This window comes from Remersonia thermophila, chromosome 1 (assembly GCF_042764415.1).
Source record: "Remersonia thermophila strain ATCC 22073 chromosome 1, whole genome shotgun sequence".
In the NCBI taxonomy this organism is placed as follows: domain Eukaryota; kingdom Fungi; phylum Ascomycota; class Sordariomycetes; order Sordariales; family Chaetomiaceae; genus Remersonia; species Remersonia thermophila.
The window spans coordinates 792354-815603 of NC_092217.1; the positions used below are offsets into that span (position 1 = coordinate 792354).

The 23250-nt window shown below is 57.4% G+C and overlaps 7 protein-coding genes across 7 annotated transcripts; 2 read left to right on the forward strand and 5 right to left on the reverse strand.

Moving 5' to 3' along the window:
* Window positions 1-148: 148 nt before the first annotated feature.
* VTJ83DRAFT_222 (uncharacterized protein) lies at window positions 149-566 on the reverse strand (the record flags this gene model as incomplete). Its single annotated transcript, XM_071008466.1, has 2 exons — window positions 149-188; window positions 247-566. The coding sequence occupies 2 exons, from the start codon at window positions 564-566 to the stop codon at window positions 149-151; spliced, it is 360 nt and encodes a 119-aa protein (XP_070869575.1).
* An 830-nt stretch (window positions 567-1396) lies between these two features.
* On the forward strand, window positions 1397-3388 carry VTJ83DRAFT_223 (uncharacterized protein; the record flags this gene model as incomplete). Its single annotated transcript, XM_071008477.1, has 2 exons — window positions 1397-2463; window positions 2521-3388. 2 exons carry the CDS (start codon window positions 1397-1399, stop codon window positions 3386-3388), a joined length of 1935 nt encoding a protein of 644 aa, XP_070869576.1.
* A 2400-nt stretch (window positions 3389-5788) lies between these two features.
* VTJ83DRAFT_224 (uncharacterized protein) lies at window positions 5789-7165 on the reverse strand (the record flags this gene model as incomplete). The annotated part of the gene is made up of 3 exons (XM_071008488.1): window positions 5789-5901; window positions 6029-6303; window positions 6459-7165. The coding sequence occupies 3 exons, from the start codon at window positions 7163-7165 to the stop codon at window positions 5789-5791; spliced, it is 1095 nt and encodes a 364-aa protein (XP_070869577.1).
* A 1402-nt stretch (window positions 7166-8567) lies between these two features.
* VTJ83DRAFT_225 (uncharacterized protein) lies at window positions 8568-11576 on the reverse strand (the record flags this gene model as incomplete). Its single annotated transcript, XM_071008499.1, has 1 exon — window positions 8568-11576. One exon carries the CDS (start codon window positions 11574-11576, stop codon window positions 8568-8570), a length of 3009 nt encoding a protein of 1002 aa, XP_070869578.1.
* A 7421-nt stretch (window positions 11577-18997) lies between these two features.
* On the reverse strand, window positions 18998-20082 carry VTJ83DRAFT_226 (uncharacterized protein; the record flags this gene model as incomplete). Its single annotated transcript, XM_071008510.1, has 2 exons — window positions 18998-19857; window positions 19914-20082. The coding sequence occupies 2 exons, from the start codon at window positions 20080-20082 to the stop codon at window positions 18998-19000; spliced, it is 1029 nt and encodes a 342-aa protein (XP_070869579.1).
* Window positions 20083-20210: 128 nt separating this feature from the next.
* On the reverse strand, window positions 20211-20576 carry VTJ83DRAFT_227 (uncharacterized protein; the record flags this gene model as incomplete). Its single annotated transcript, XM_071008521.1, has 3 exons — window positions 20211-20256; window positions 20319-20373; window positions 20438-20576. The coding sequence occupies 3 exons, from the start codon at window positions 20574-20576 to the stop codon at window positions 20211-20213; spliced, it is 240 nt and encodes a 79-aa protein (XP_070869580.1).
* Window positions 20577-20994: 418 nt separating this feature from the next.
* VTJ83DRAFT_228 (uncharacterized protein) lies at window positions 20995-22345 on the forward strand (the record flags this gene model as incomplete). Its single annotated transcript, XM_071008532.1, has 3 exons — window positions 20995-21007; window positions 21087-21208; window positions 21293-22345. 3 exons carry the CDS (start codon window positions 20995-20997, stop codon window positions 22343-22345), a joined length of 1188 nt encoding a protein of 395 aa, XP_070869581.1.
* Between the last annotated feature and the right edge of the window lie 905 nt (window positions 22346-23250).

Here is a 23250-nt window from a genome sequence, read left to right on the forward strand (position 1 = left end):
CGTCCTCCCCAATACCGATAGGCGGCCTTTCTCCGGTCGCTGGCTTCACGAAATAGAAGCATCTTGTCTAAGTCGAGGCTATTAATCTGACCCGAAAGCCACTTGATGCAATTTCGCTTCTCCAAGGGTATTAAGAGGTTGAGGGTGGCTATGATTTCTTCGATGAGGCTGGAGGCAGGAGATGGCGACTGTGAACCGTTAGACGGGTCTCCAACGTTTCAACCTGGTTGAAGGCGGTATCCAAACCTGGTGCCCGAACTCCCCAGCCTTTTTAGCGCTGTTATCTGTGAGAAGAGGTACACAAACCTCCCTCGTACAACAAGATGATCTGCCAGGTTGTTCGTCCACATAACCTTGAAACCAACGATGTTCTTCATGTCCACGACGTTGAAAATGTCAGGAAAGTCACCACTTGCGGCCACGATGTGGCCCATCGTAGAGGGCATCGCAAGGCCCCGCTGAATGACCTGGCCAACGCTGTCTGTCCGGGCCCATTGGAGCGGTTGGCCTCGAAAGAAGTGATACCAGCGGCCCGGGCTCCTGGGAGTGATGCTGACATTAATCATGAGCCAGCACCGAACGACAAATTCGATTGACTCCAGAAGCTTGTTCTCTTCGGCAGCAGGGAGAACTGAGCTTGAGATGGCGGTCCGGGCCCGATCTAGAATACGGTCAAGGCTCTGGTTCTGGTTGTCCTTGATGACGTCCAGCAAGGTAATGGCATCGTCAAAGGTCTGAATCGCGTGAAACTCCGGTCTTTCGTGGGAGCATTGATGCTCGAGATATTCAAAGTACGAGTCAAAGTCGTCCACGGAGCCTGGGCCGCTACACTCCTCTTCGTTGGTCAGAGGCCAGAGGGCCTCCAGAAACGCAGCCTTTAGAGAACAACGCAGCCCGAAGCAACGGGTCTCTGACTCTTTCTGTCGGCATGACTATGGCATAATCGACTCAAGCGCTATAGAAACCGCGCTGGCTTTGATGGATGCCGACAGAATGTGGGTGTCTTTGATGCACCGTCGGCTCTGGCTGACATCGCACACCGCGCAGGTCGGCGACATGAGTCGGGTGCATGCCCTTTCTCAGTCAACACGTAGTTGGGTAAATGTAGCGGAGCCTTGCTGCGCCTTGAACGCCCCGTACGCAGGTTAGGTATGGATGCATGGCGAGGGGGGCTGTGTCATGCAAGAATCAGCTCCTTCTCGCAGCCTTCTCACCAAGTAACACAACAGACATTATTAGTGGGACATGCTCGATCCCCCGTTGGAAATGAAGCACACTTCTTGCCCTTCCTTCGATTCCGGGGTACCTAGGTACCATCCATTTATTATCTCCGAGGTTAGCACTATAGTGCCCTGTTCGCCTGTCCTTGCCGTTTTCCTCGCTCAAGGTCAGAAATATGAGACCACAGAGGAACCTCAGCGCGATAATCCCTGCGGCTTCAGTCGTAATCCAAACGACCAACGAGATGCCAACCCCTCCGGAATACCCGGACGATGGACATCTGGAACGTGCAGCAACAAACCCGACAGGGTCTTTGCCAACCCAGCCGGCGATGCCCCCGTCGGCACCGCCAACGCCAGATTTGCAGAAAAATCCCAAGGACTTCAGTGCCAGCCTCATGTCAAGAGTGAAGCTGAAATGGAACCGAACATATCCACCTTACGCTGACTCCTTCGGCCCCGTCAAGTTCGAGCAAACATCCAAGCCGGGGCCTGGACTTGTCGTATGGTTCGTGGCTGCCGGGAGCAAGGTGGATAGAATCTGGTGTCTGCTTCATGGATCGCTGCTCTCCTTGATCCATTCTTCTCAGGAGAGTCTAGAGTCCCAGCGACCACAAGGAACGAAAAGCACTCACCCAACCTACGCTCTCGAATGCTACCTTATGGGTCCTGATCAAGACCATGCGACCCCTTGTATCTGCGTCTTGTCAGAAGCCGATTGGTACCGAAAGGCTATCTGCGTGCTCGTCAAAGAGGGCGCTCGGCACCTGCTCAACGAGCATAAGTTTCGCTGCCGCGGAGTGCGCAACACCAAGCCTCAATCTTGCACCTCGCCTCGCCGACTTTCAGACGCAGAGATGAAGGATTTCCGAGTCTTCTTCCAAGATCCCCAATCCAAAGAAGCCAATGGCAGGATGATTGAAATCTTCCATCGTGGGGTGGGCATTGGCAAAGCGACCGTTGGCGGCGTGGTGGAGATTGACGGTCAACTGTTCGGAATGACTGTTCGGCATGCGTTTATGATGCCCACCACGTCAAACTGCGAGACCGATAATACGGCCATTTCAGACGACGGCGTCGCGGATGCAACCGACTTCAGTGCAGCTGGAGTGCTGGACTTCGACTCCGACGAATCTGACTATGAGGATGACATCGACGACAACAACGAAGACAGCAGTCTTGACTGCGACATGAACGTTGGCTATATCGGCGATTGGGTACGCGATGCGCAGGTTCCCACCAAGTAAGCTTTACCTCGCCTCCGTAGCAAGCTGCTTGTCTCTGACTCCGAGCTTCGTAGTGATGGCCCTGTGACTAGGGTTAGAAGTGATGACCTCGAAGCCAATCAACTCCTTCTCCGTCGCGCGAAACAGTTGCCCGAGAACGCTGCATTGGTAGCCCTTGATTCTGACCTAGACTGGGCATTAACGAGACTGCCAGAGACAGCATCAAACAAGCATTTCTCTTCCCCATTCAGGGATTCGTTACCCGAAAGGGTTCAGATCAAGATGCCCAACACGTTGTTGGAAGCGGATATCCGAACCAAAGGCATCTTCGGAATTCACAACCTTTTGGCTCCTCAACCCGTGGTCGTCGCTTCACTTGTCGGCGAAGGCCCTAGGCTCGGGGCGTCGGGTTCTTGGGCCATGAAAGTAGCGGATGGCGACTTCGTGGGTATGTTGATAGGATCTAGTCCATCGTTAGGAAGTGTGTACATTCTCCCTTTCCAGGAAGTTTTTGGCGACATCTCCCAGCATATGGGTGTTTTCCCAACGGTGCCGATCGTTTCCTCGTCGTCAAGTCGACCCTCGCCATCATCTGACCGCTCGAGATCTCCATTCGGCCGCTCGAGACGATTATCTTTAGAGCCTCCAGTCGATAACCTTCTTTTCGGTTCCTTCGGGATACGGTTCACAGGGATACCGAGCCCTCTCTCGAGTGAGCTGCACAGTGTTTCGGATGAGGCCCTTACGCACCAAACCAATGATGAATCCCCTGCAAGCACCGACTGCTCGAGATCTCTATTCAGCTGCTCGAGACCATCATCTTTAGAGTCTCCAGTCGACAACCATCTTGTGACAGCAAAACCGGCTCCGATGACGCCGCCATCAGCTAGTGCACCATATATACCTGCTACTGCAACACACCCCCCAGACCGAGGCGATTAGTCGAGGTCTGAGTCCCCTGGTGCACTTATTTTACCCTGACTTGAAGTTAGAGGAATTATTTTCATCTCTATCCTCCATCGCACCCGCCAGGGGTGCCCGGGTGTTTTATTTATCAGACGCCACCCTAAAAACGTCTTTTTCTGGGTGTCAGACGTGCAAACACAGGTTTCGAACTCAGAGCCTTCTGTATGTGACTTTTTACAGTGCAGGTAGCACTATCAACATACCGCTGCGTGAACAGAAGAGGACCGGGCTCATAACTGTGATGGCCCGGACCTGTGAGAGTGCATACGACGGAAAGGAGTGGTTGGAAGCTATTATTTAAAAGAAGAAAACAACTATCTGGTGTGCCTCTCCTGGAGGCTCCTTAAATACACGATGGATGCCCAGAAGGGCGGTCTGAGCAGGCAGAATGCCTGCTGGTGGTCAGGACCAGGGTATGAGTCCCCATAGATCCTGTCACACACCCCCCAGTTGTTCGCGAGCAGCGAGCAACTGCCATAACAGGATCCTGAAAACCAAAGAAAAGAGAGAAATGCCGTCGTGGCTCTCGCGCCCTTTTTGGCGAGGTAGTAGAAGAAGGCCTTGCGAGACGCCTCCATCCTCACCAGCTGAGTGGGAATAATTTGGGCTTCCAGAACACGCAGGAGGTTGCAACAGATCTGTGCCTGTCTTATCGACGTGAGGAGGTTGAGGGCGTTTTCGAGTAGATCCTTCCGAATAGTGTTGATGATGAGGTGGTATACCGCGTTGTGAGCCTTCCTCCAGTTGTTCGAGTCGTCTTGCGGGGTCTTTAGGAAGTGCTGGAGAAGGTTCTGCTCGTGTACGTAGTCTACGTCGGACTTGAGGGGTTCTCCTGGTTTTTGTGGTTTAGGACCCCTTTCCTCCGGATTGGCGTTCTCCTAGTCCCGAAGCTCTTGCTGGTATTGAACCTTAAGCTGCTTCTGGACCTTTGTATAGGCGGCTGTATAAGACGGCTCTTGGTTGTTGTTAAGGATCTTTAGAACCGTCCTGGGGTTTGCTTCTGGTCTGCAGATCTGCTATACGCCGTGGGTGCGTGCTTCGTTTCGTATGTAATCGATCCATCGTCCCCAGTTACGGACGGTCTCCAGCCGGACAACGCTGAGAGTGTGATCCTTGAGCGCAAAGTCTATCTTGACGAGGAAGATGTTTTGACAGTTGGCGACGGGTTTTGAGAGAGAGGAGAAATTGAACGAGCTGAGCGCCCTGAAGATTGATTTAAGGGCTTATAACAAGAAGGGGAGGTTCTCTTTCTGCGTAGCAGGAAGGCACCGGGCTTATAACTGTGACGGCAAAAACGGATCCGCTGATGCTGCCATCAGCTAGTGCACCATATATACCTGTGTTGCAGTAGCAGGTATATATGGTGCACTAGCTGATGGCAGCATCAGCGGATCCGTTTTTGCTGTCACAACCTGCTACTGCAACACGCACAAAATCGACGACGAAACCCCCGCAAGCGCCGACTGGCCCATCGACTTCAACGTACATGGATCCGAGCCCGGACTCAGCGACAGGAAAAAATGAAAGACGCGATTGCGCCGTTTGCTGCCTCCGTTAGGATCTACTAGAGCGAGTACCAAATCTATACAGACTCTTCGTGCATTGCCTCCGCAGCAGTCGAGGACCGCAACGAAACCAAGGGGAGAATTATCCTACAGCTGTCGATAACCCTATGATCCAGCATCTCCAACCACCGCAATGCGGTTCTGATATCGATCTTAGTGGTCTCGACGACAGCTTCTTAGCTAACTCCCAGTATCCCACTATGCGCTTTACTGCTCTTGAGGACGAAGAAATCCTTGATAAGATACATCAGTACGCTCACCTTCCCACTATCAGTCTCCCAGCTGCACCGAGCCTTGACGCGAAGTCCCCCGCAACCCTCTGACGCCCGGGGGCCACGTTCCCGGGTACAAGCCCAGACCCTAATAGCCCTGGTGAAGTGCCGGAAGTGGACCGGGATCGGACATTAACAGGAATATAGGCTCGCTACCGCCCTGTAGATAGAACACTCTCTTTCCTCTTCCCCTAAGGAAGTTTAATACTATTCGGTGCGCTCGTCTGCAGTTGCCATGAGGCCAGCACACAACAGAAAGTTATATGGAATCTGCTGTGTATCATTCAAAGTTACCAGACGATTGGCAGTGTTAGTTCAACTCCACCTGCTATAACTTAGATATCCATGTACAAAGAAGCAAATGGTACCGATATCCAAATACACTATAGTCTTTCAGCGTCGTTCTCTGTTTTTAGGATGTAAAAACCTTTCAATCCGCCAGCGTAAACTCCTCCTTCATAATAATAATCCGAAGCCTGATGGCGTAAGTCGCATCTCATCACGTCGTACGCAGCTAGACAGCCTTGCTATTTCTTATCTCAGTCTTTTCCTGACCCAACACCGAGTACCTGCAGAATTCCTGTCACAGACTGAATCAGTCCAAAGAAGACAGTTAATGCCAGGGAGAAAACGATGAGCCAGTAGTTCCACCCTACCCTAGGGGTTAGCTATTGCTCTGATCATTAGGTGCTCTTCGTGAAAGCAGAACCCGGTAAATCTTCCAAACCCGTAGTACCCATGTAAAAGCTTTCAGCACAGGGAGGGCGTTTTCAACTTACACATGTTCATGTCACGTCGGTCGTACCACCACTGGAAAGGCGATGTCGCCTTCGTACTATCAAACGCGTCGGAGACTTCGCTAAGCCTCTCCTGCCAATAGCGGTAGGAGCCTTTCCTTCGATCAGAAACGTGGGGGCGACACAGCTCGCGGTCTAACCTCCACTTGCCAACCTCTTCGCGTAACCAGCGTTGACAGGCAGGGTTCTCCAGTGGCATGAGAAGGTAGAGGGTTTCTAAGGTTTCTTGGATAAGGCCTTTGGGTAGAATATCCTTGCTGTACAGGTAGTTAGCAACTTGACCGTCATAAGGGCGAGTCGACGCTCATGAGCAGAGCCAGGCTGTCATGACGGAAGGTTTGGAATGGCGGAAGGAAAACGATAGTGAGAGACCGTCAGGAGTAGAGCAGTGAAGTGAAGGCTGGAAGCTGACCTGGTCTCTGAGACATCCAACCGTTGCAAAGCTGTCGGATGCGCAAATAAATAGAGACTTTTCCCCCTCATAATGAGGTGGTCTTCCAGATTATCTGTCCAGATGATCTTGAAGCCGGTGATTCTCTGCATGTCCACGACGTTCAAAAAGGTCGAAAAGCAGCCAGCCGCCGTCGCCGTTCTCTCTTGATAGACCACAGAGGGCTCCGCGATGCTTCGTGGAACCAGTTGGCTAAGGCTGTCTTCTTTTGACCATCGAAGGGATCGGCCTCTATAGGAGAAATACCGCCGGTTCCTGCCATCCGTGGTGATGTCGGTCATCAGCCAGCAGCGGATCACAAACTCAATTGAGACCAGGAGCCGAGCTTCATCAGCCGAAGAGAGGGCTCGAGTCGAGGCATCGTCGCGGATGTCTTTCAACAGTTGGTCAAGGCTCCAACCCGGCTTCGATCTGATGAGATTCAACAGAGCAATTGCGTCGCTGAAGGACCGGATCGCGTGGAACTCGGACCATGATGGATGACATTCTCGCTCTAGCTGCGCAAAGTATGCTGCAAAGTCATCCACCCCAGGCCCGTCTGCGCCCTCAGGTATCGGCCACAGCGCATCGAGAAGCGCAGCTTTTAGACGTTCGTCGAACCCGGATCCGGAGAAGACTGGGCAAAGCAATGGGTCATCGTCTGTCGTCGGAGCCGGTGTTGTACGCATGGTAGTGTCCGCCCAAGCGTGCGGAGCTCTTCAAGGACGCTTTCCTTGCGCACGGAAACTCCCGAGTTAAAGATTCCCGCAACCCATCGGAGCGACAAGCATCCTAGCGGTTGCTGGGGAAAAGCGATGGCATGCTGAGGCTGCCTGGCGTCTTGAAGACCTCCTCAGTTCCGAGGTCACACGCGGCTAACAGAGCCAATCAACACCCTGGTTATGTTGAGGTCTGGCACATCTCGGGCGCTTATGCACTGAACTGATAGTTGGTTTGGGATATCAGCTCAGCCACGGCGCACCGCCATCTTCCAGAACGTCACTGTAAGGCCATGTCTGCAGAGCGCCCCGGGGGGGGGGGGGGGGGGGGGGCAGCACACCCCTGATCTGGGAAAACAGCCTGCCAACTCCGCTCCCCTTTGTGTTAGCTTGGATTTCCTCCCACCTGACTCTCACCCCCGATCGACATGAGCTAGGTCCTTCAGACCATGATGATCGATTGCATGTTGAAGAGTAAACGGTTGATGAGAAAGGTGATAAACATAAAAGTGAAACAGTGGCTGCGATCAATGAGCCACAGCCAAAGAGGATGCAGATGACGGTTCAAACCTGAGATATATCATGGTTAAACATGGCCAATGTATCTGAATAATAGAGTCCCCTGAAGATTTGGTGATGCTGCGTCCTTCCATCTCTATTTAAACAGCGAGGCATTGGAGATCATGCATGGGTCGTCCATCACTACGGACACCGAATTACTGCCCGAGATATGACCCAGCTCCCAGTCTGACCCGCCGGGCTATGCCCCCCAGAAACTACCAAAGGAACCGGAGAAATGTAGAGTGACATCTGAATTGGACACATAAGGGTTCTAAGTACCTTCTCTGGGATTGTGTTCTCCTCAGCCAAGGTATATCAGAAGCATTTACAGCTCCATCCCCGTACGTGTACACGGGCCCCATTGGCCCATGCCATTCCATGTCCATGTCCGTCACGTTTCTTCAAATTCTCCCAGTACCAACATCACTCCAACCGTCAGGGTCTCGTGGTGGAAACAAAACAAGGGAACGTGGTATCATGAAAAAGACCGAAAACAGCTTCCTCCAACCAAGAAGCAGAAACCCGTGAGTATAATACGTCCATCCCGATGCCACCCACTATCGCTCCAATGTGGAATAGAAAAGTCGAAACGGACGCCTGTACAAGAATAGTTCGACTGCGTCCGTGGAGGAAAAGGAGAAAAAGAGCAGAACAGCAAAAACAAGGACATTACACGTCCCAGCCATTCCAACACTCGCAACCAAACCTGACGTCCAGTCTTGGACACCCCAGCGCCTCGTCACTATCCTGGGGTGCCTACGTAACCAAGGAAAAGGAAGAAGAAAAAAGGGCCGCGGCTCCTTGAAAGCACCTAGTCGCCCCGCCAATTGCCCCCCTGCACGTACTCGGCGGACCACGTCAAGAAGTCCCCCAAGTCGTGGCTCAGATTGAACCCCATCGGCACGATGTACTCGTTCCCGTCCACGTCCCTGCTCACGACCATGTCCATCATGGGGGACTGCGGGAGGGATTGGATAGAGGACGTGCTCGGGGAGCGGGGGCGCGATGCGGTCGCCGATGTCATCGTCGTCGCCACCGTCGGTGGTTTCGGCGGGTTAGGGATGTTGGATGGGGCGGCGGCAATGGTGGTTAAAGCTGTGGCTGCAGCTGGGGCCGCAGCTGTGGTTGTGGTTGTGGTGGCTACGGAAGGGGGGAAGGAGGAAGAGGAGAAGGAGGAGGAAGAGGAGAAGAAGGAGGAGGAAGAGGCGGCAACCGCGTTGATGGAGAGGTTTGCGTAGTTCATGTTCCGGGTTCGCGTCGTCATCGTCGTTGTTGTTGCTGTTGTTAACGTCGCAGCGGTTGCGGTTGTGTCAAAGGTCGAGGGCGGGGTGGTGGTGATGATTGGTGCCTGCGGTTGAGCTGGCTGTGGTTGAACCTGCTGCGGCGGTTGCTTGGGCTGCGGGCATGGAGGGTTGAACTGGTACTGCGGCGGCTGTTTTGTCGCCACCAGCGGCTGGCCGAACGCGGCGCTGCTCATGCTACGGCGGTGGCGTGCGAAGCCCTCCGGGGCGGAACCCGTCGTGGCTGTGGGATAGAAGCCTGTCGAATGCCGGTCGCTCCTCCGAAATCCAGGGCTTAGGGATCTGGTGTTGATGCTGAAGCGGCTACCTCCGCCGCCGCCGCCGCCGCCGCCGCTGCTGCTGCTGTTTCCCGGGGTTGTGGACGTCGGTGACGGCGGCGTAAGGCCTGGCGTGCGGGGAGAGGACGAGGACCAGAAAGACTGGAGAGGGGTACGCGGCCGAAGATGCCCGCTGGGGCTGGGGCCGGGGCCGACGAGAGCTCCTGGGCCCTTGAACCCGAAGCTGGAAAACCAGGCAGTAAGCTCCTCCAGCTCTTCGAGCTCGGCCTCGGACGGACGCGAATAGTCTGTGGGCTCGCTGAAGAAGTCGCCTGCGCCGCCCAGGATGGCCATCTGGAAGGCGGTCCAGTCGAGCGTATCATCCACGGTGGCTGCCAGCTTGTTGATCGGCAAGTCCTCCTTGGCCAGCCGGATCGGACCGTGGCGGAAGGTGGGCATCGTCAGGGTGTAGGGGGTGCTGGCGAGATAGATGTATTCGTCGGATTCGGGGAACGAAAACAAGCTTAACCTCGCATCCTCCACCGTGTAAGCACCGCTGCCGGTGGGATTCTGCCCGTTGCTCTCAGCGGACGCAGCCGGCTCGTCAGCGGCTGTTGCGGAGACCTCGGGGATGGGAGGCAGCGGCGGAAGCTGCCGGCTCGGGTTCCGGCGATGCATCGGGGGCTTCAGGGGCGGGGCGACGGGCGATGCGGCGGCCTTGCCCGCGTTGATCACCGGATGTTGCTGAGCGGTCGCTTGCGGGTCCTCGACGATCAGCACGATGGGAAGCGTCCCTTCGTCGTCGTCGCCGTCGCACGACTTGTCGGTCGGCGAGTCGGGCAGCTGCAGTGGCAGTGACACAGATTCCTGGCTCGGCACCCGCGACGTCTGGGTTTCGCCCTCGAGCTGCCAGCTGCTCTGCGCCGTCGGCGTCTTAGTGTCCTCACGGTCGAAGCTCGGTGACTCGCCGTTCGCAGCCGGCGCCCGAGGCGTCGGCACGCCTTCGCTTGTCGCTTCTTTGGCGTTATCCAGGGTCAACGGCTCGATCGGCTCGGCGGCAGCGGGAGGCGCCGATGATGCCGCCTTCGCCGGAGCCTTGCTGTCAGGAACATGCGTCACACCCAACTCGGGCGACCTCGTCCAGTGCGCCGCACGGCTCATCCGGATCTCGCGCAGGGTGCTCTCAGGGAGCATCTCGTCGGCCTCGATGCGGTGGAAGATGCGGATGGTGAACAGATCCTTGGCGCTCTCGGACAGCTGCCACATCGACGACTGGCGCCGGCGGGCGGGAACGACACGCGGGCGCCGGCGGGCCTTCTTGGACTTTGTGCGCTTCGTCCGCGAGCCCGACGACAGCCGCCCCTGGGCCGGCGGGGATATCGGGCTGCTGCCCTTTGTTGGCGACTTTCCCGACTTAACGGACCCCTGGCTCCGGCGCTGCGTCGACTTGCGCCGTAACGGTGGCGACGCGGCTGGCCGGTCCTTGGGTTTAGGGAACTTGGCCAACTCGCTGTCTGAGAGCTTGGCCTGGCTGATTGACGGATGTGGGGGTAGAGGTGGCGCCATGCTGCCGGCGCCAGGAACGAGGAAAGTCTGCTGAGAAGAGGTCGCGGAGACGGCCTCGGCGGGCGAGCTGACCGGCGGCGTTATGGCAGCCGTGTCCGGTGACGATCGCGGGCTGTTGGTAACCACCGCGGAGGTCCACGGATCGGTCCCGGATGGTGTAATCGGTGCCTCTGGCATCATGCTGATATGCTGGGGAGGAGAAGCAGGTGGGGTCGGTTGGAGGCAGTGAGAGGAGATTGGGATTTTGCCCCTGATCAGTTGGTAATCCTCGAGGTGAGTTTGTGGTTGGAGGAGCGGGCTTCTTTGTGGGCTCCTTTGTGGGCTTGGATTCGTTGCCCTCGGGCTCCTGTCAGGGCGTTGGGGGGGCGAAGACCTTGGGCTCGTGGCGTTGATGGGGTACCCGGGGCCATTGTCTATGCTGGACAAAGAAGTGGTGGACGATGGAGGCGTCTCAGGCAGGGGGGAGATGCCCGCGATGCGGTGCAAGTCCTCGCTCCGGCGAACATCGAGGCTCGGCTTGGACCGTTTCTTCAGGTTGATTGGTGGCGGGCGCCAGGTCTTGATTCTCGTGAATGCGTCCCTGTCATTATCATCGTCGTGGAGGAAATAGGACCCCTCGTACTCTTCCGGCGCATCCGGCTTCTTGCCGGGGCTCGGGATGAGCTTGCGGATGCTGAAGCTTGGCCGCGACAACATGATGTTGTTGATTGGCTCTGCGACGGACAAAACGAGAGAGGCTCCCGGCTAACACATCGCATATGCCGAACGGGGAGAGGTGGGAAGCGGAGAGGACTGGAGGCCGACCTCTGCTCACCACATGCCGGCGTCAACGTCTCATGAGCGGGCTACGAGAGCACGGACTCCATCGGAACATCGATACAGAGGAGGGAGGAGGAGGAGGAAGAAGAGCCGGAGGAGGAGTAGCAGCAAGGGTAGCAGGGGTGAAAAGAGGTCAGACGCAACAGGATGCGCTGCGCCGTGCGCGCAGACGGAGAGTGCGGATTCCCTCAATATTAAGCCAAGCGGCGCATGGGCAGCTCGCTGCGGCATGCCAGCCGGCCCCGTGTAGCAACGGCGCCCGCCCGGTACGCATCCCCCAGCTATTGGCACCGAAGGTGACCCTCTTCGGGTGCGACCCTGGCGCCGAGGGTGGCGTTGATCGCAGAGACAAGGGGTCCAACACCACGGTCTACGGTCTGATGCCAAGATGCTGGGGGCCTGGGGTCGAGCACCTGTTCGCGTCCATGGTCGCGCAGCAACCAAGCGAGCGTTGCACCTTCAAGAGCCTTCAGCATCGCCATCTTGTCCTTTGGGGCTGGCTCGAGGCCATCGCCCCGTCTCGCCGTTTCCAACCGTCCCGCTGTTATCGAGCCAACATCCGGGGTTCGTCATCCCATGGCTGCATGTCTTGAACAGCCCACCGGTCGTGCCAAAACGGCAACGTTGCCGTCCGGCTGCCGAGCTGATCTTGTGCAGTCAGCACGGGGGAACGAACCGGCGAGCTGATGATGAACAGAGGCTGCACGGACTGGTCCCATAGGCCGGTGCTGCGTGTTCGGCTTCAGGTCGAACAACTTCGGCACACATGGTGGAGGAAGGGCCGTTGCGGTTCTGTTTCTGAAATTGTTGAAGAGACCATGAGTCTGATCGTGATGAGTGGCTGCAGATTGCGGAGCTCCGACCTGCAGCGGACCATCGCCATGCCCAGCCAGCCCCCCGGGAGACCCGACCACCCCCGAAGCGATGGCAGGCAGCAAGAAAACAGCCTGCATCCACTGACAATGGCGTAGCGGCATTCGCAGCACTTGGGCTAGCTCGTCCCAAAGCAAAGCAGCTGAAGCCAGAGAGTGCTGTTGGATGCATCTCCTGCTTACTATAATTCTGGATGACTTTTGGGCAGAGGGTTCAGGCGGTCTACGGTGCACATCGGCGGCGACCAGCTGCAAGCAGGACCAAGTCCCCCAGGAGCGGTTGGAAGCAGTGTTGTGCGACGCTCTGCTTTACGATTTCACGCCGTTGGTCCCCGGTTGGTTGGCCAGCGTCTCTTACCTGTCATAAGCGGCACACGACCGTCCGCAGTCAGCCAGAGCAGGTGGCGTCTCTGGAAACTCTCACGACGATGATTCTGGGAAGAAGCACAACCTGAAACGCCCGACTTGACAAGAAGCATAAGTTATAAATCTCGAGGGAAAAGAATCGTGTGGTGCGCAGGGGGGATCGCCGTGACGCTCTGCAAGGATTCGCCAAAAACATGGGGAATTGGTGTTGACGGCGAATGGTATCGTCGGGTTGCACGGGGTCTGCCGCAGGAGGAGGTTCGGATGGATGACGCCCCAGGCCCAGGCGACGGACCCTTCCCGCTGCAGAACATCATCTGCGAGGACTAGTTCCCCGGCCCCGCGTGGGAGTGGGGTCTTGGACAGTGTGCAATCTCGGCAGCGATGTGAGCTGACGCAATTTTGGGGTCCAGCCCGCACCGTGCCTCGATAGGCTGGTGCAGCCAGCGTGCTAACCAGGTACACTTGGAGTGCAAGCAACACCAGAGGGGACTCTCAGCTCGCTGTTCTCAGAATACAGTTGGCAGCGCACAACATGGAAGAAATGCTTCCGACCAACACCCTCGGAGTCCGGTCTGGCATGCGATCAGACTTCGATCCTATTTCATCAGGTGTACTGACAGCCCAACTTCCTCGCAAAATTGGTTCTTCAGCAGCAGCTCAGAGTCGGTCCAGCCATCATGTTCATCAACCTCTCTCTCTCTGTCTCTCAGTCTCTCGGTCTCCGGTCGGCAATCATAAAAACGAAAACTGCCACCAAGCCTCAGGCTGTTTTTGTCCGAGGGTTCCGTCAACGAGAGGCTGTGAGCGACCACCAGCTTGCAGCGAACGGTCCGAAGAACTGCCGGCCCCCGACGACCCAGCCCCCACGGCTTCGCGCCGCTGACAGGACCGCCGCACCAAGGCGGGCGGCCGCATCATCTGACACCAACAATTTATCTGGCTGTTGGCTCAGGGCATGGCGTTATCCAAGTCGTGTGCCAAATCAGCGATGGCGGTTGGACAGGCTGGAATTCGGGCATGCCTCAAAACAGGCAATGGACCGTTGATCGGCGTGCCTTCACGTTAACTAGTTAGCGCGCAGGCAGCCAGATTTTCACCCTCGGGCACCTCAATACCCTTGGCCGCCTGGACTCTTCTTCTCTCGCTCGCTTCCGATCTCTGCCCTGGTCTCGCTCGGCACTCCATGTCGCCGGCCCCACCCCCCGTCTGCTCCTGCGGCTGCCGCGCCGGCGCAGGCGCCCCAGCCAATAGGCCTCCGTCGTTGGCCACCATCAAGCGCTGGAGCGGGACGCGGGCATCGCTCCGCCACAGGTCCGGGGGGGAGGGGGCGGACACAACCCTGCTGCGCCGCGGGCGTTGCGCATGGCAACTCTCTGGCCGGTCGGCGATGTTGACCCGCTGCCTTGATTGCTGCTTACCTGCAGCAAAAAAGACTATGGATCAAAGAGCTGCCAGGCCAGCCGGCGGGAGGAGGTGATGGTGATGTCGACCGCCTGGTAGCTTGGCTTCCGTGCCATCCCCAGACCCCGCTACGGTGATGCTGAGGCGAGCTTCGGGGGGAAAGCCTTGAACAGGCAGACAACACGATACATGGCCGCGTCTCAGCCGAGTGTTTTGACATCTCTGTTCGGCAGTCATCTTGGGCGCTCGGCTGTCGCCGAACGGCTTTTGTTGTGACCGATTGCTTACCGTGTAGTACTGTATTTGTACTTGTAGTATGTAACTATGCTAGACATGGCGGGGACAGGGCCAACCACCACGTTGCCTCCACTGCGTGCCCGGCCATGGTCTCGGTGAAATGTTGGCACTTGGCTCGCATCGCTCTACCAACCTGGTGCGGACCGTGCCGTCCTGTGGATCCCGCGGGTTCCACCAGCATTGAACACGCTGAAGATATTCTCACGGCTTGTTAGATCCGGGCCAGGTCGGCCAGGTCGATGTCATTGACAACGACACGCCAGGCTTCTTCACAGAGATCATCAAGTCTCACGGTGCCAAGGTATCAGCTGGCATCCGAAGCCGAAAAATTCGTGAACAAAACGTTCCATCCCTATGGACCATCCTCGAGCCGAAGCGGCCAAGAAGCTTTGTTTCCTACGCCGATCCGTACCGTGTAAGTAGGTAAGCACGGTTACGGATGCCCCATGCGCAGGAGTCTTCCCATGAGAAGTCTTTCCATAGCCTCAGAGCTGGTGGCCCAAGGGAGCAAACCCCGTAATTCTGTCATCGGACATGATCCGGGCCAACTGTTCCCCGGCCCCGGCCCCGCCCCGCCCCGCGGCCTCGCTTCTGCAGTCCCCGCCCCCATACGCCTGTCAAGCATCCACTTCCTCGGCCGGTGGGCCTAATGGGCCGGATACATACAACCGTTGGGCGTCCGGGGCCCTCCCTCGGCCTTTCGCTCCCTCCCGCATTTCGCTTCCCGCCTCCCGCTCCCCACTCGTCCATGCCCCGTCTCCCCCCCCCCCCCTCTCCCCCGAGCTCGTCGGGCGGGCGCGGGTCCAGTGAACAGGTGCCCCTCCTCCTCCACTCGACACCCGACACCATCTCCCCTCCCTTAACTCGCCCTGTTTGGACCTGGCTTCTTCCATATCTCGGGCTCCCTCTTTCAAGCCTGACATGGATCTTCGGAGAGAGACGGGACGAGATCCACGGCACCTCCTCGGATGCCGAGGGACGCGAGGGCGGAGCGCGCCTTGGTTGGAAGAGATGGACGAGACACCGGCGTCCCCGTGCCTTGTGTTTCCGCCAGGTCCCACGAGAGGTTGCCGCGCCGTTTCCGGGTCGGCCTTGGTAGATGGCCTGCAGGGAGCGGGTCGGACCGTCGGTTGTCCCGCTTCCCTGGCCCTTGGTGTTTTCGAATCTGCCCAACGTTTGAGCCCGGCGCCGCCTCCGTGGCAAAACGATGCCCCTGATGATGTCGGGGCTTTTGCTCCCCCCCGCTGGCAAATAGCGGCCGCGGATCGAGGATAGCATGCCAATGGTCGGCAACTGCAGCCTCCGTCAAGGGTTTGCTGGCTGGATGGCTCAGGTTGCCGTGTCCATATCCTGCCTCGGCTCAGAGGATCTCGTTGGCCAGCCTCATTTGGGGCGTCGTGGTCGTCTTGAGATGGGACGCAGCCGCGTGGGTGGGCCGGTAAATGAACTTTTTCTCGGAGGCAGGAGGAGAAAATGGAGGGGCGGCGACGACGATGTCGACGATGGGCTGCTCTGGCGGCCGGCAGCAGCGGGCTAGCGCTCCGAGAGAGGCCACGACGGCGCCGAGCGACAGACAGGTGCAGCGAGAGTCGCCGCGGACCCCGGTGGCGGGCATGTTAAGGAGCTGGTGATTGCGCGACATGCTTGTGGATGCGATCAGTAGGTGGTGTTCTAGTCGTGTGACGACAAGGGTCGATGTTGTTGGCTGTCAACGTGTGGAAGGTAGATATATAGGTGCGTATGTGGATGCGTATCCTGGGTGGGCGGGTGGAATGCTGGTGGGAGTGTAAGATATGGATGGGACAGTCAAAGCATGAACAAAGCGGTAGGGGATCTGTAAGTCACAGGCATGGTGCTTCATATACCTTGGTGTCGACCTTGGGATGTCGCGAGCCCAGGGGGTATGCGTAGCATGGCAAAGAGGACTCTCGCTTGTGATGTGAGAATAACTAGTCGCCTGGAGCTGGGCCGCATTGTCATGTAAGCACACCAGCGGCGCATGCGGCCCGGGGTCGGGGTTTACAGGCAACAGCACGCTGGTTTCTCGTGCCAAGGAGTCGGGCCTTATGTTCCATGGGATCGCTGTCACGTCAGTTCAAGACGAAACAAATGGATATGATGCCAGTGCGAGGGCCATCAGTCGCACCAACCAGCCCGTTGGGAACGTAGCAGAGCCTCGTCTGCATGTCCAGCCGAACCCTGTCTGTCGATCTGCAGGCTTGCGTGGGGCAGTTTGGCATGCGGGTAAACCTCCCTCTCCAACAACCCACGGGGCATGCTCTTGTCTCAGCCCGGTCATCAAGCTTGCATTCCTGTGAGGACTTGGACACAACTGCTGGTTTTGAACGATGACATGCGTCTGCGTCTCACGCCCTCCTATGCAGAAAACCAGCGCATGGCTGAAAAGATCCTGATGCTTCGAGTGCATGGCCGAGCGCAAGCCCGCGTGACGCGAATCCTAAGTGACTGGTCGGTGCTGAACCTCCGGCCAGTGAAAGCTCCAGACCCGCGCCACATGTCGGGAGCGTCGGTTGACTGAGGGAATCAAGAAGTGCCTTAGATTTTTTTTGATCTCTCCAGGATTGTGTACTGCGTCCTGCATCCACGGACCGAGTACCCTGCTGCTGCAGATGACGGTTCCGAACCTGCGAGACCGGGCATCCAATGCTCACAACGTTCATCCTGCGTGGTCTCTGTACTGCAGCATCATACTAGGTTGGGTACCTTTGAAGTTGGAAAACTCGTTTCGCTGCAAGTCCATGGTCTCTACCGGTTCTGGGGGAATGGGAGGCAGCGGGTCCTCGACGCCAGCTTGAGATAGCGCCACACCATAAGCAGCGCCCATCTTCCCATTCCGGCTGTCCCTCCTCCCATATCTCACTCACTCCCTTCCCCTCCACCACCACGCCCTCTACAAATCATGGAAACATGGCCTGGCCCCCCATCCCGCGGCGTTCAGCCAAGCATGGTCCAGTCTCCGACCGGACCCTCCACCGCAGTGGCAACGTGGGTGTGTGAGGGAAATCCTTTCTGCTTCCTCGATACATTATCGATCCAATCGAGCTCCTTCACCCGCCCATTCTGACCATCCAGCTCCACACATCCAAGGCGAAGGGTGGGCAGGTGATGAGCCACCGTCACCACGCAGGCTGAGTGTCTGGAAAGGGAAATGCAGCCTGGGCACCGGTAGGGTTCTTGGATTCCTAAGCATTTGTGGTACATGTCTTCTCTGTCAGGCGTTACCTCCTCTTTCTAGTGGATGGAGGTGGGGGGATAGTGATGTGTCAAGATCGACGAATTATACCGCACGGTTTAGGGACCGCAAAGCACGACAAAATATCTTGTCTGGGTGGGTGGCATGCCGATTATCTTGGTCTGCGGACCTACGTGACCTGGCGAGGTGCAGATCTAGCTCTGTTGGGTCGTTATGGATGTCACCACTTCGCCTACCTACCCAAACGTTTGTGATGTTCTTGCTCAGTGTGGGATGCTCAGGCGGTTCGTTCCGTCAAGTAGAACCCTGCCTTCGAAGAGAACAGTCCTTCACATATCAGTGTTGTCACGACGCCGGGGGGAGCATCTCCATGTAGTGAGAGAACGAGACCAGGATGTAGCAGTGAGGGGCCTGAGGTATACACCCCCCGAGCCGCAACGCCGATGAGGGGAACCGGCTCCGTTCTACCCCCAGAATCCGAGGTGCCAGAAACAAACGAGATAACCGATTTGAAACTCATGGGACTACAGATCAACCACCGGGTACGGAGAGGTTGAGTTGCGGGGCTTAGGGGAATTTACCTAGGTGTCATGATGCTCCCCACGAACCTCAACTCCATGCAGAACAGCAGAGTAGCTCAGACCGTGGGGGTGGGCGTACGTGTTCTCCGCGCTTCAGGTTGACGATTGGCGATCGAGTCGGGGCGTGGCCTGAGGCTGAACGTGACGAATACTTGCTGCGCCCCTTCCCCCCTCTCTTCTCTCGCTCTGTCTTTTCTTCTTTCTCTTCCTGCCACTTCCTGGTTCATTCGGTTGGGGGGGGGGGGGGGGGGGGGCAACTGGCGGGCCGAGGAGGCTCTGAAGGGCCGTTCACCGGCATCCGAATGGGAATCCCACCCTACAGCCCGACTTCATTGACAGAGCGAGAGGAGAGGGGTGCTGCGCATCGGCAACCAGGTCATGTGGCTCTCACAATGGCCAGAACATGCAGGTCGATCAAATGGGCGAACAAAGATGCCGGCGGTTTCCGGTGTTCCACTCAGGAATGAGACAACCATGAATCCCCGATACTCGGAGTTGTGGTGTAACATGGTAAAAAGCGCCCCAGCATCTACGCCAATGCCGCAGAGTCCGTCCATGACCGCCCTACATCTCTAGTCTCCCTGGCTCAGCCTCCTCATCCTCCTCGTCTTCATCCTCATCATCGTCACACACCGCGTACGGCACAAAGCGAAAGTCCAAGAAGCTCGGGCCCGAACCCTCCACCTCTACCATGAACTGCATGCTCAAAACGCCCTGCCCATCCCCGCGCAGGCTCACCTTGCTAGCGATGCGCATCGCCTCGCACGCCGACTTGATAATGTCAAACTTGAACGTCTGAACCCACCGCCCGCCAACCGAAAAGGTCTCGAGAAGGTCCCGGCCCTTGGCAAAGTCGACGCTGCTCGACCCAAGGGGCCCGCCCGAGCTGCTCAGCCGCAGGAACGGCTCGCGCTTGGACGCAGCGATGGTGAGCTTCTCGGGGCTCGTGGGTGCCAGCTCGGTAAGCGCGTCCAGCAGCCAGCGGGCCGACGTGATGATCTTGAACGAGATGTCTTGGATGTCAAACGGGATGTCGTCGGGCGCCTCGGGGATGTACGTGGTCAAGTTGCATGTCGTGGTGACCCCGGCTTCGTCGAGGACAATGCTGAAGGGCTCGCCTTCGCGGGCGTACGAGATGGCGCAGGTGCCAGACATGCCCAGGGTCTGGTTGGAAAAGGCGTCGGCGCGGTAGTTGCGCAAGTTGCTGCGGTAGGGGTCGACGTCGGCTCGAGCTTGCCGAGCGGCAGCGTCGGCAGCGCCAAAGATCTGGAGGGTCTCGAGAACGGCCGGAAGGGAGACTTGAAAGGTGACGGACGGCGGTTCGTCCTCCTCATCGTCGTCGTCCTCGTCGCCTTCTCGCGGCGCAGGCGAAGGCAGATTGGTGGTGTAGCTGGTGAACAGGCCTTTGTTCCAATGGGCCACGCCTGGGAATGTGTTAGAAGCGCCAATGTGCCCAAGAGCATCAATCAACCTTTCTCACCTTGCATGACGCGGGCGTGATCTGCCGCAAACCTCAGGCCGTTTTCTGTGATTTCAACATGGATCTTATTGGTGAAATGAATTGCCTTGAGCAGCTGGTAGAGCGGACGCGTGGAGCTGGCCACCGCCCGGAGAATGGGGGGGCCAGGCCCCGCGCCAAGTCCTTCCATTCTTTCGTGGTGGGAGAGTGCGGAAGGAAACGGATCAAGGGTCAACAGGACGGTTGGTTGAACTGCGCAAAAATCGACTTCGTTTCAAGTGACTATGGTACAGACTCGGCGAGAGCCCTGGGGGTATCTTAAACGTAGACTCCGACGCCACAGAACATGTAGACCACACCGAACCTGGAATCCAATCAGCAGGGCGCTCTCTCGAGGCCTTGGAGCAGCAAAGGAGGTTGACGCACGCAAGCGCCAAAGACGCCGGGACCGCGAGGGCAGGAAGGTTCACGATGGACCGGTCTGCACATCAAGAGTTAGCGGGGATGGACGCAACGTTGCAAGCATGGCACTTTGCGAGACTTACTCAGAGCGAATGCGCCGCCCAAAGAGAAACCGAGCAGCAGGAGAGTCAAGGCGACGAGGAATTGATTGTCCTTTCCGATGGTTGGGACAAAGGGCGAGCCAGCTGCCGCCTGCCAGACTTCATGCAGTGACGAATCCATGTGCCGTGTCGAGAATTGGTCTCTTAACGTTGTTGTCTGGGGGGCTTTGTCTGCGATTCACCGTCTCGAGGTTGGCGGAAGAATGGCACGAGGTGAAGCGTTGAGAGCAGTAACTCACGTTAGTGGTATGTATCAACCTAGAGCTCGACAGGACAGCTTGCCCTTGTTGCTGCACAGCTCCAAGTCTTGGCGCATGCTGGGGACAATCCGAATGGAGTAGGCGGTGGAGGGGTTGGAGGGGGGCCTTGGGAGCCATCACGTGCTCTGATTGGCTGGCCCCGTCCTAAGATCGATGCGGACCGTGGCCGGCGTGGGTCCGACTCCCTTTCCGATCCATCGTCATCGATCCCTCGAGCGGCAACGGGACGTCCAGGTCGCTCAACGTTTATCATCACCGGCGCCATCCGCAATCATCAAGATGAAGGAAGAAAGTAGGTTCTCCATGGTCGCGTGTTGGTTGTCTCTAGTGTTCTTCTTTTTTACGCCTTTGCTGACTTCCTACCCGCGCAGATGGAAAGCGCAAGGCGAGCGACGAGCCAGCGTCGCCAACCGCATCCAAGCGCGTTAAACACGACTCGGATGAACCCGAGGCGAAACCCGCAAAGATCCCCGCGATCCCGTTCCCCGAAAAGGTGGGTGGTCCACCTCCCTCGCGACACTTGGACGCGCTCTCTCCGTCCCTCCGCCCTCCCGCATGCTAACCAACCCCGCTCCAGCCCGCCGTGATCGAGGAGCGCAATGGCGAGATCGAGTTCCGGGTGGTCAACAACGACAACACGCGCGAGAGCCTCATCATCCTCACCGGGCTCAAGTGCATCTTCCAAAAGCAGCTCCCCAAGATGCCCAAGGACTACATCGCCCGCCTCGTCTACGACCGCACCCACCTGTCGATAGCGATCGTGAAGAAGCCGCTCGAGGTGGTGGGCGGCATCACATACCGCCCCTTCAAGGGGCGCCAGTTCGCCGAGATCGTCTTTTGCGCCATCTCGTCGGACCAGCAGGTCAAGGGCTACGGCGCCCACCTCATGTCCCACCTCAAGGACTACGTCAAAGCCACCTCGGACGTCATGCATTTCCTCACGTACGCCGACAACTACGCCATTGGCTATTTCAAAAAGCAGGGCTTCACCAAGGAGATCACGCTGGACAAGTCGGTCTGGATGGGCTACATCAAGGATTACGAAGGCGGCACCATCATGCAGTGCACCATGCTCCCGCGGATCCGGTACCTCGAGATGGGCCGGATGCTGCTCAAGCAAAAGGAGTGCGTGCAGGCCAAGATCCGGGCCTTTTCCAAGTCGCACGTCATCCACCAGCCGCCCAAGCAGTGGGCCAAGGGCAACGTGTCGCCCATCGACCCGCTGTCGATCGACGCGATCCGCGCCTCTGGGTGGTCGCCCGACATGGACGAGCTCGCGCGCCAGCCGCGCCACGGGCCCAACTACAACCAGCTCCTCCACCTGCTCAACGACCTCCAAAACCACCCGTCCGCCTGGCCCTTCCTCGTGCCCGTCAACAAGGACGAGGTGCTCGACTACTACGACGTCATCAAGGAGCCCATGGACCTGTCCACCATGGAGAGCAAGCTCGAGGCCGACCAGTACAACACGCCCGAGGAGTTCATCCACGACGCCAAGCTCATCTTTGACAACTGCCGCAAGTACAACAACGAAAACACGCCCTACGCAAAGTCGGCGAACAAGCTGGAGAAGTACATGTGGCAGCAGATCCGCGCCATCCCCGAGTGGTCCCACCTCGCGGACTCCTAGAGGAAGTCCTCGGCGGCGAAGATCAAGGAGAGAAAGAAAAGGGAGCGGCAGGCCGCGGTGGTCCATACGGAGCCGGATGACCCTGCGCTGATGGGACCCATGATCACGCGGAGCAGGAGCCGGCTTTCGCGTGTTCGGAACAAGAAAAGCGGGAACCGGGCTTCGATGTCTGGCGACCCCTGAGTATCAACTGAGGGGATCGGTTTTTTTTTTTTTTTTTTTTTTTCTTTATGGGGGGAGGGGGCGCTCCCTTTATTTTTATGGTTGATGGCGTTCACTTGGCGGTCGGCTGGGATTGGGGGGGAAATGGTATATTACGGGTCGGCAATAGGTATATTGGCGTTGGTGGATGGGATGAGTTATGATGGAGCACACTATCAAGGAACCGGGCCTTTTCCATCTCGGACAGTTGAACCCTGTAGTAATATCTTTATATCCGTCTTGCCGTCTTCAACACATGCACTTTGGACTCAGACAGTGCTCCCTCCTTCTCGTCTACTAGGACCATAAGAAACCCTGCGTTGTCGGTCAAGACGGCAAGAAGGGGGTGCGATAATGAAGTGAGAATGGTTATCGCCATTCCATTACTTTTATAGGAAATATAAGGATACTCTCCAGGTACCTAGGCAAGGGAGGAAGGGGGGTATTCCCTAAGCTTGCATCTAACTAACGTTCGGGCTCGTGTTCCCCTTTTCTGGCGGTTCCTCTGCGTCTCCTTTCCTTGCGTCTCCTTCCCTTTTTCACATCGCTCGAGGTTCAAGTGTGCCCCTTCGCTACGGCGGACATGGCCAAGGTTGATATGACTTCTCATCGTCTCAGCACGTAATGCTGCGGTGGGTTACAGAGCGTGGTGGGATAGAGTCCGAACGTCGGGTGATCGTTGCACACGGCGATGGCCGTGCAAT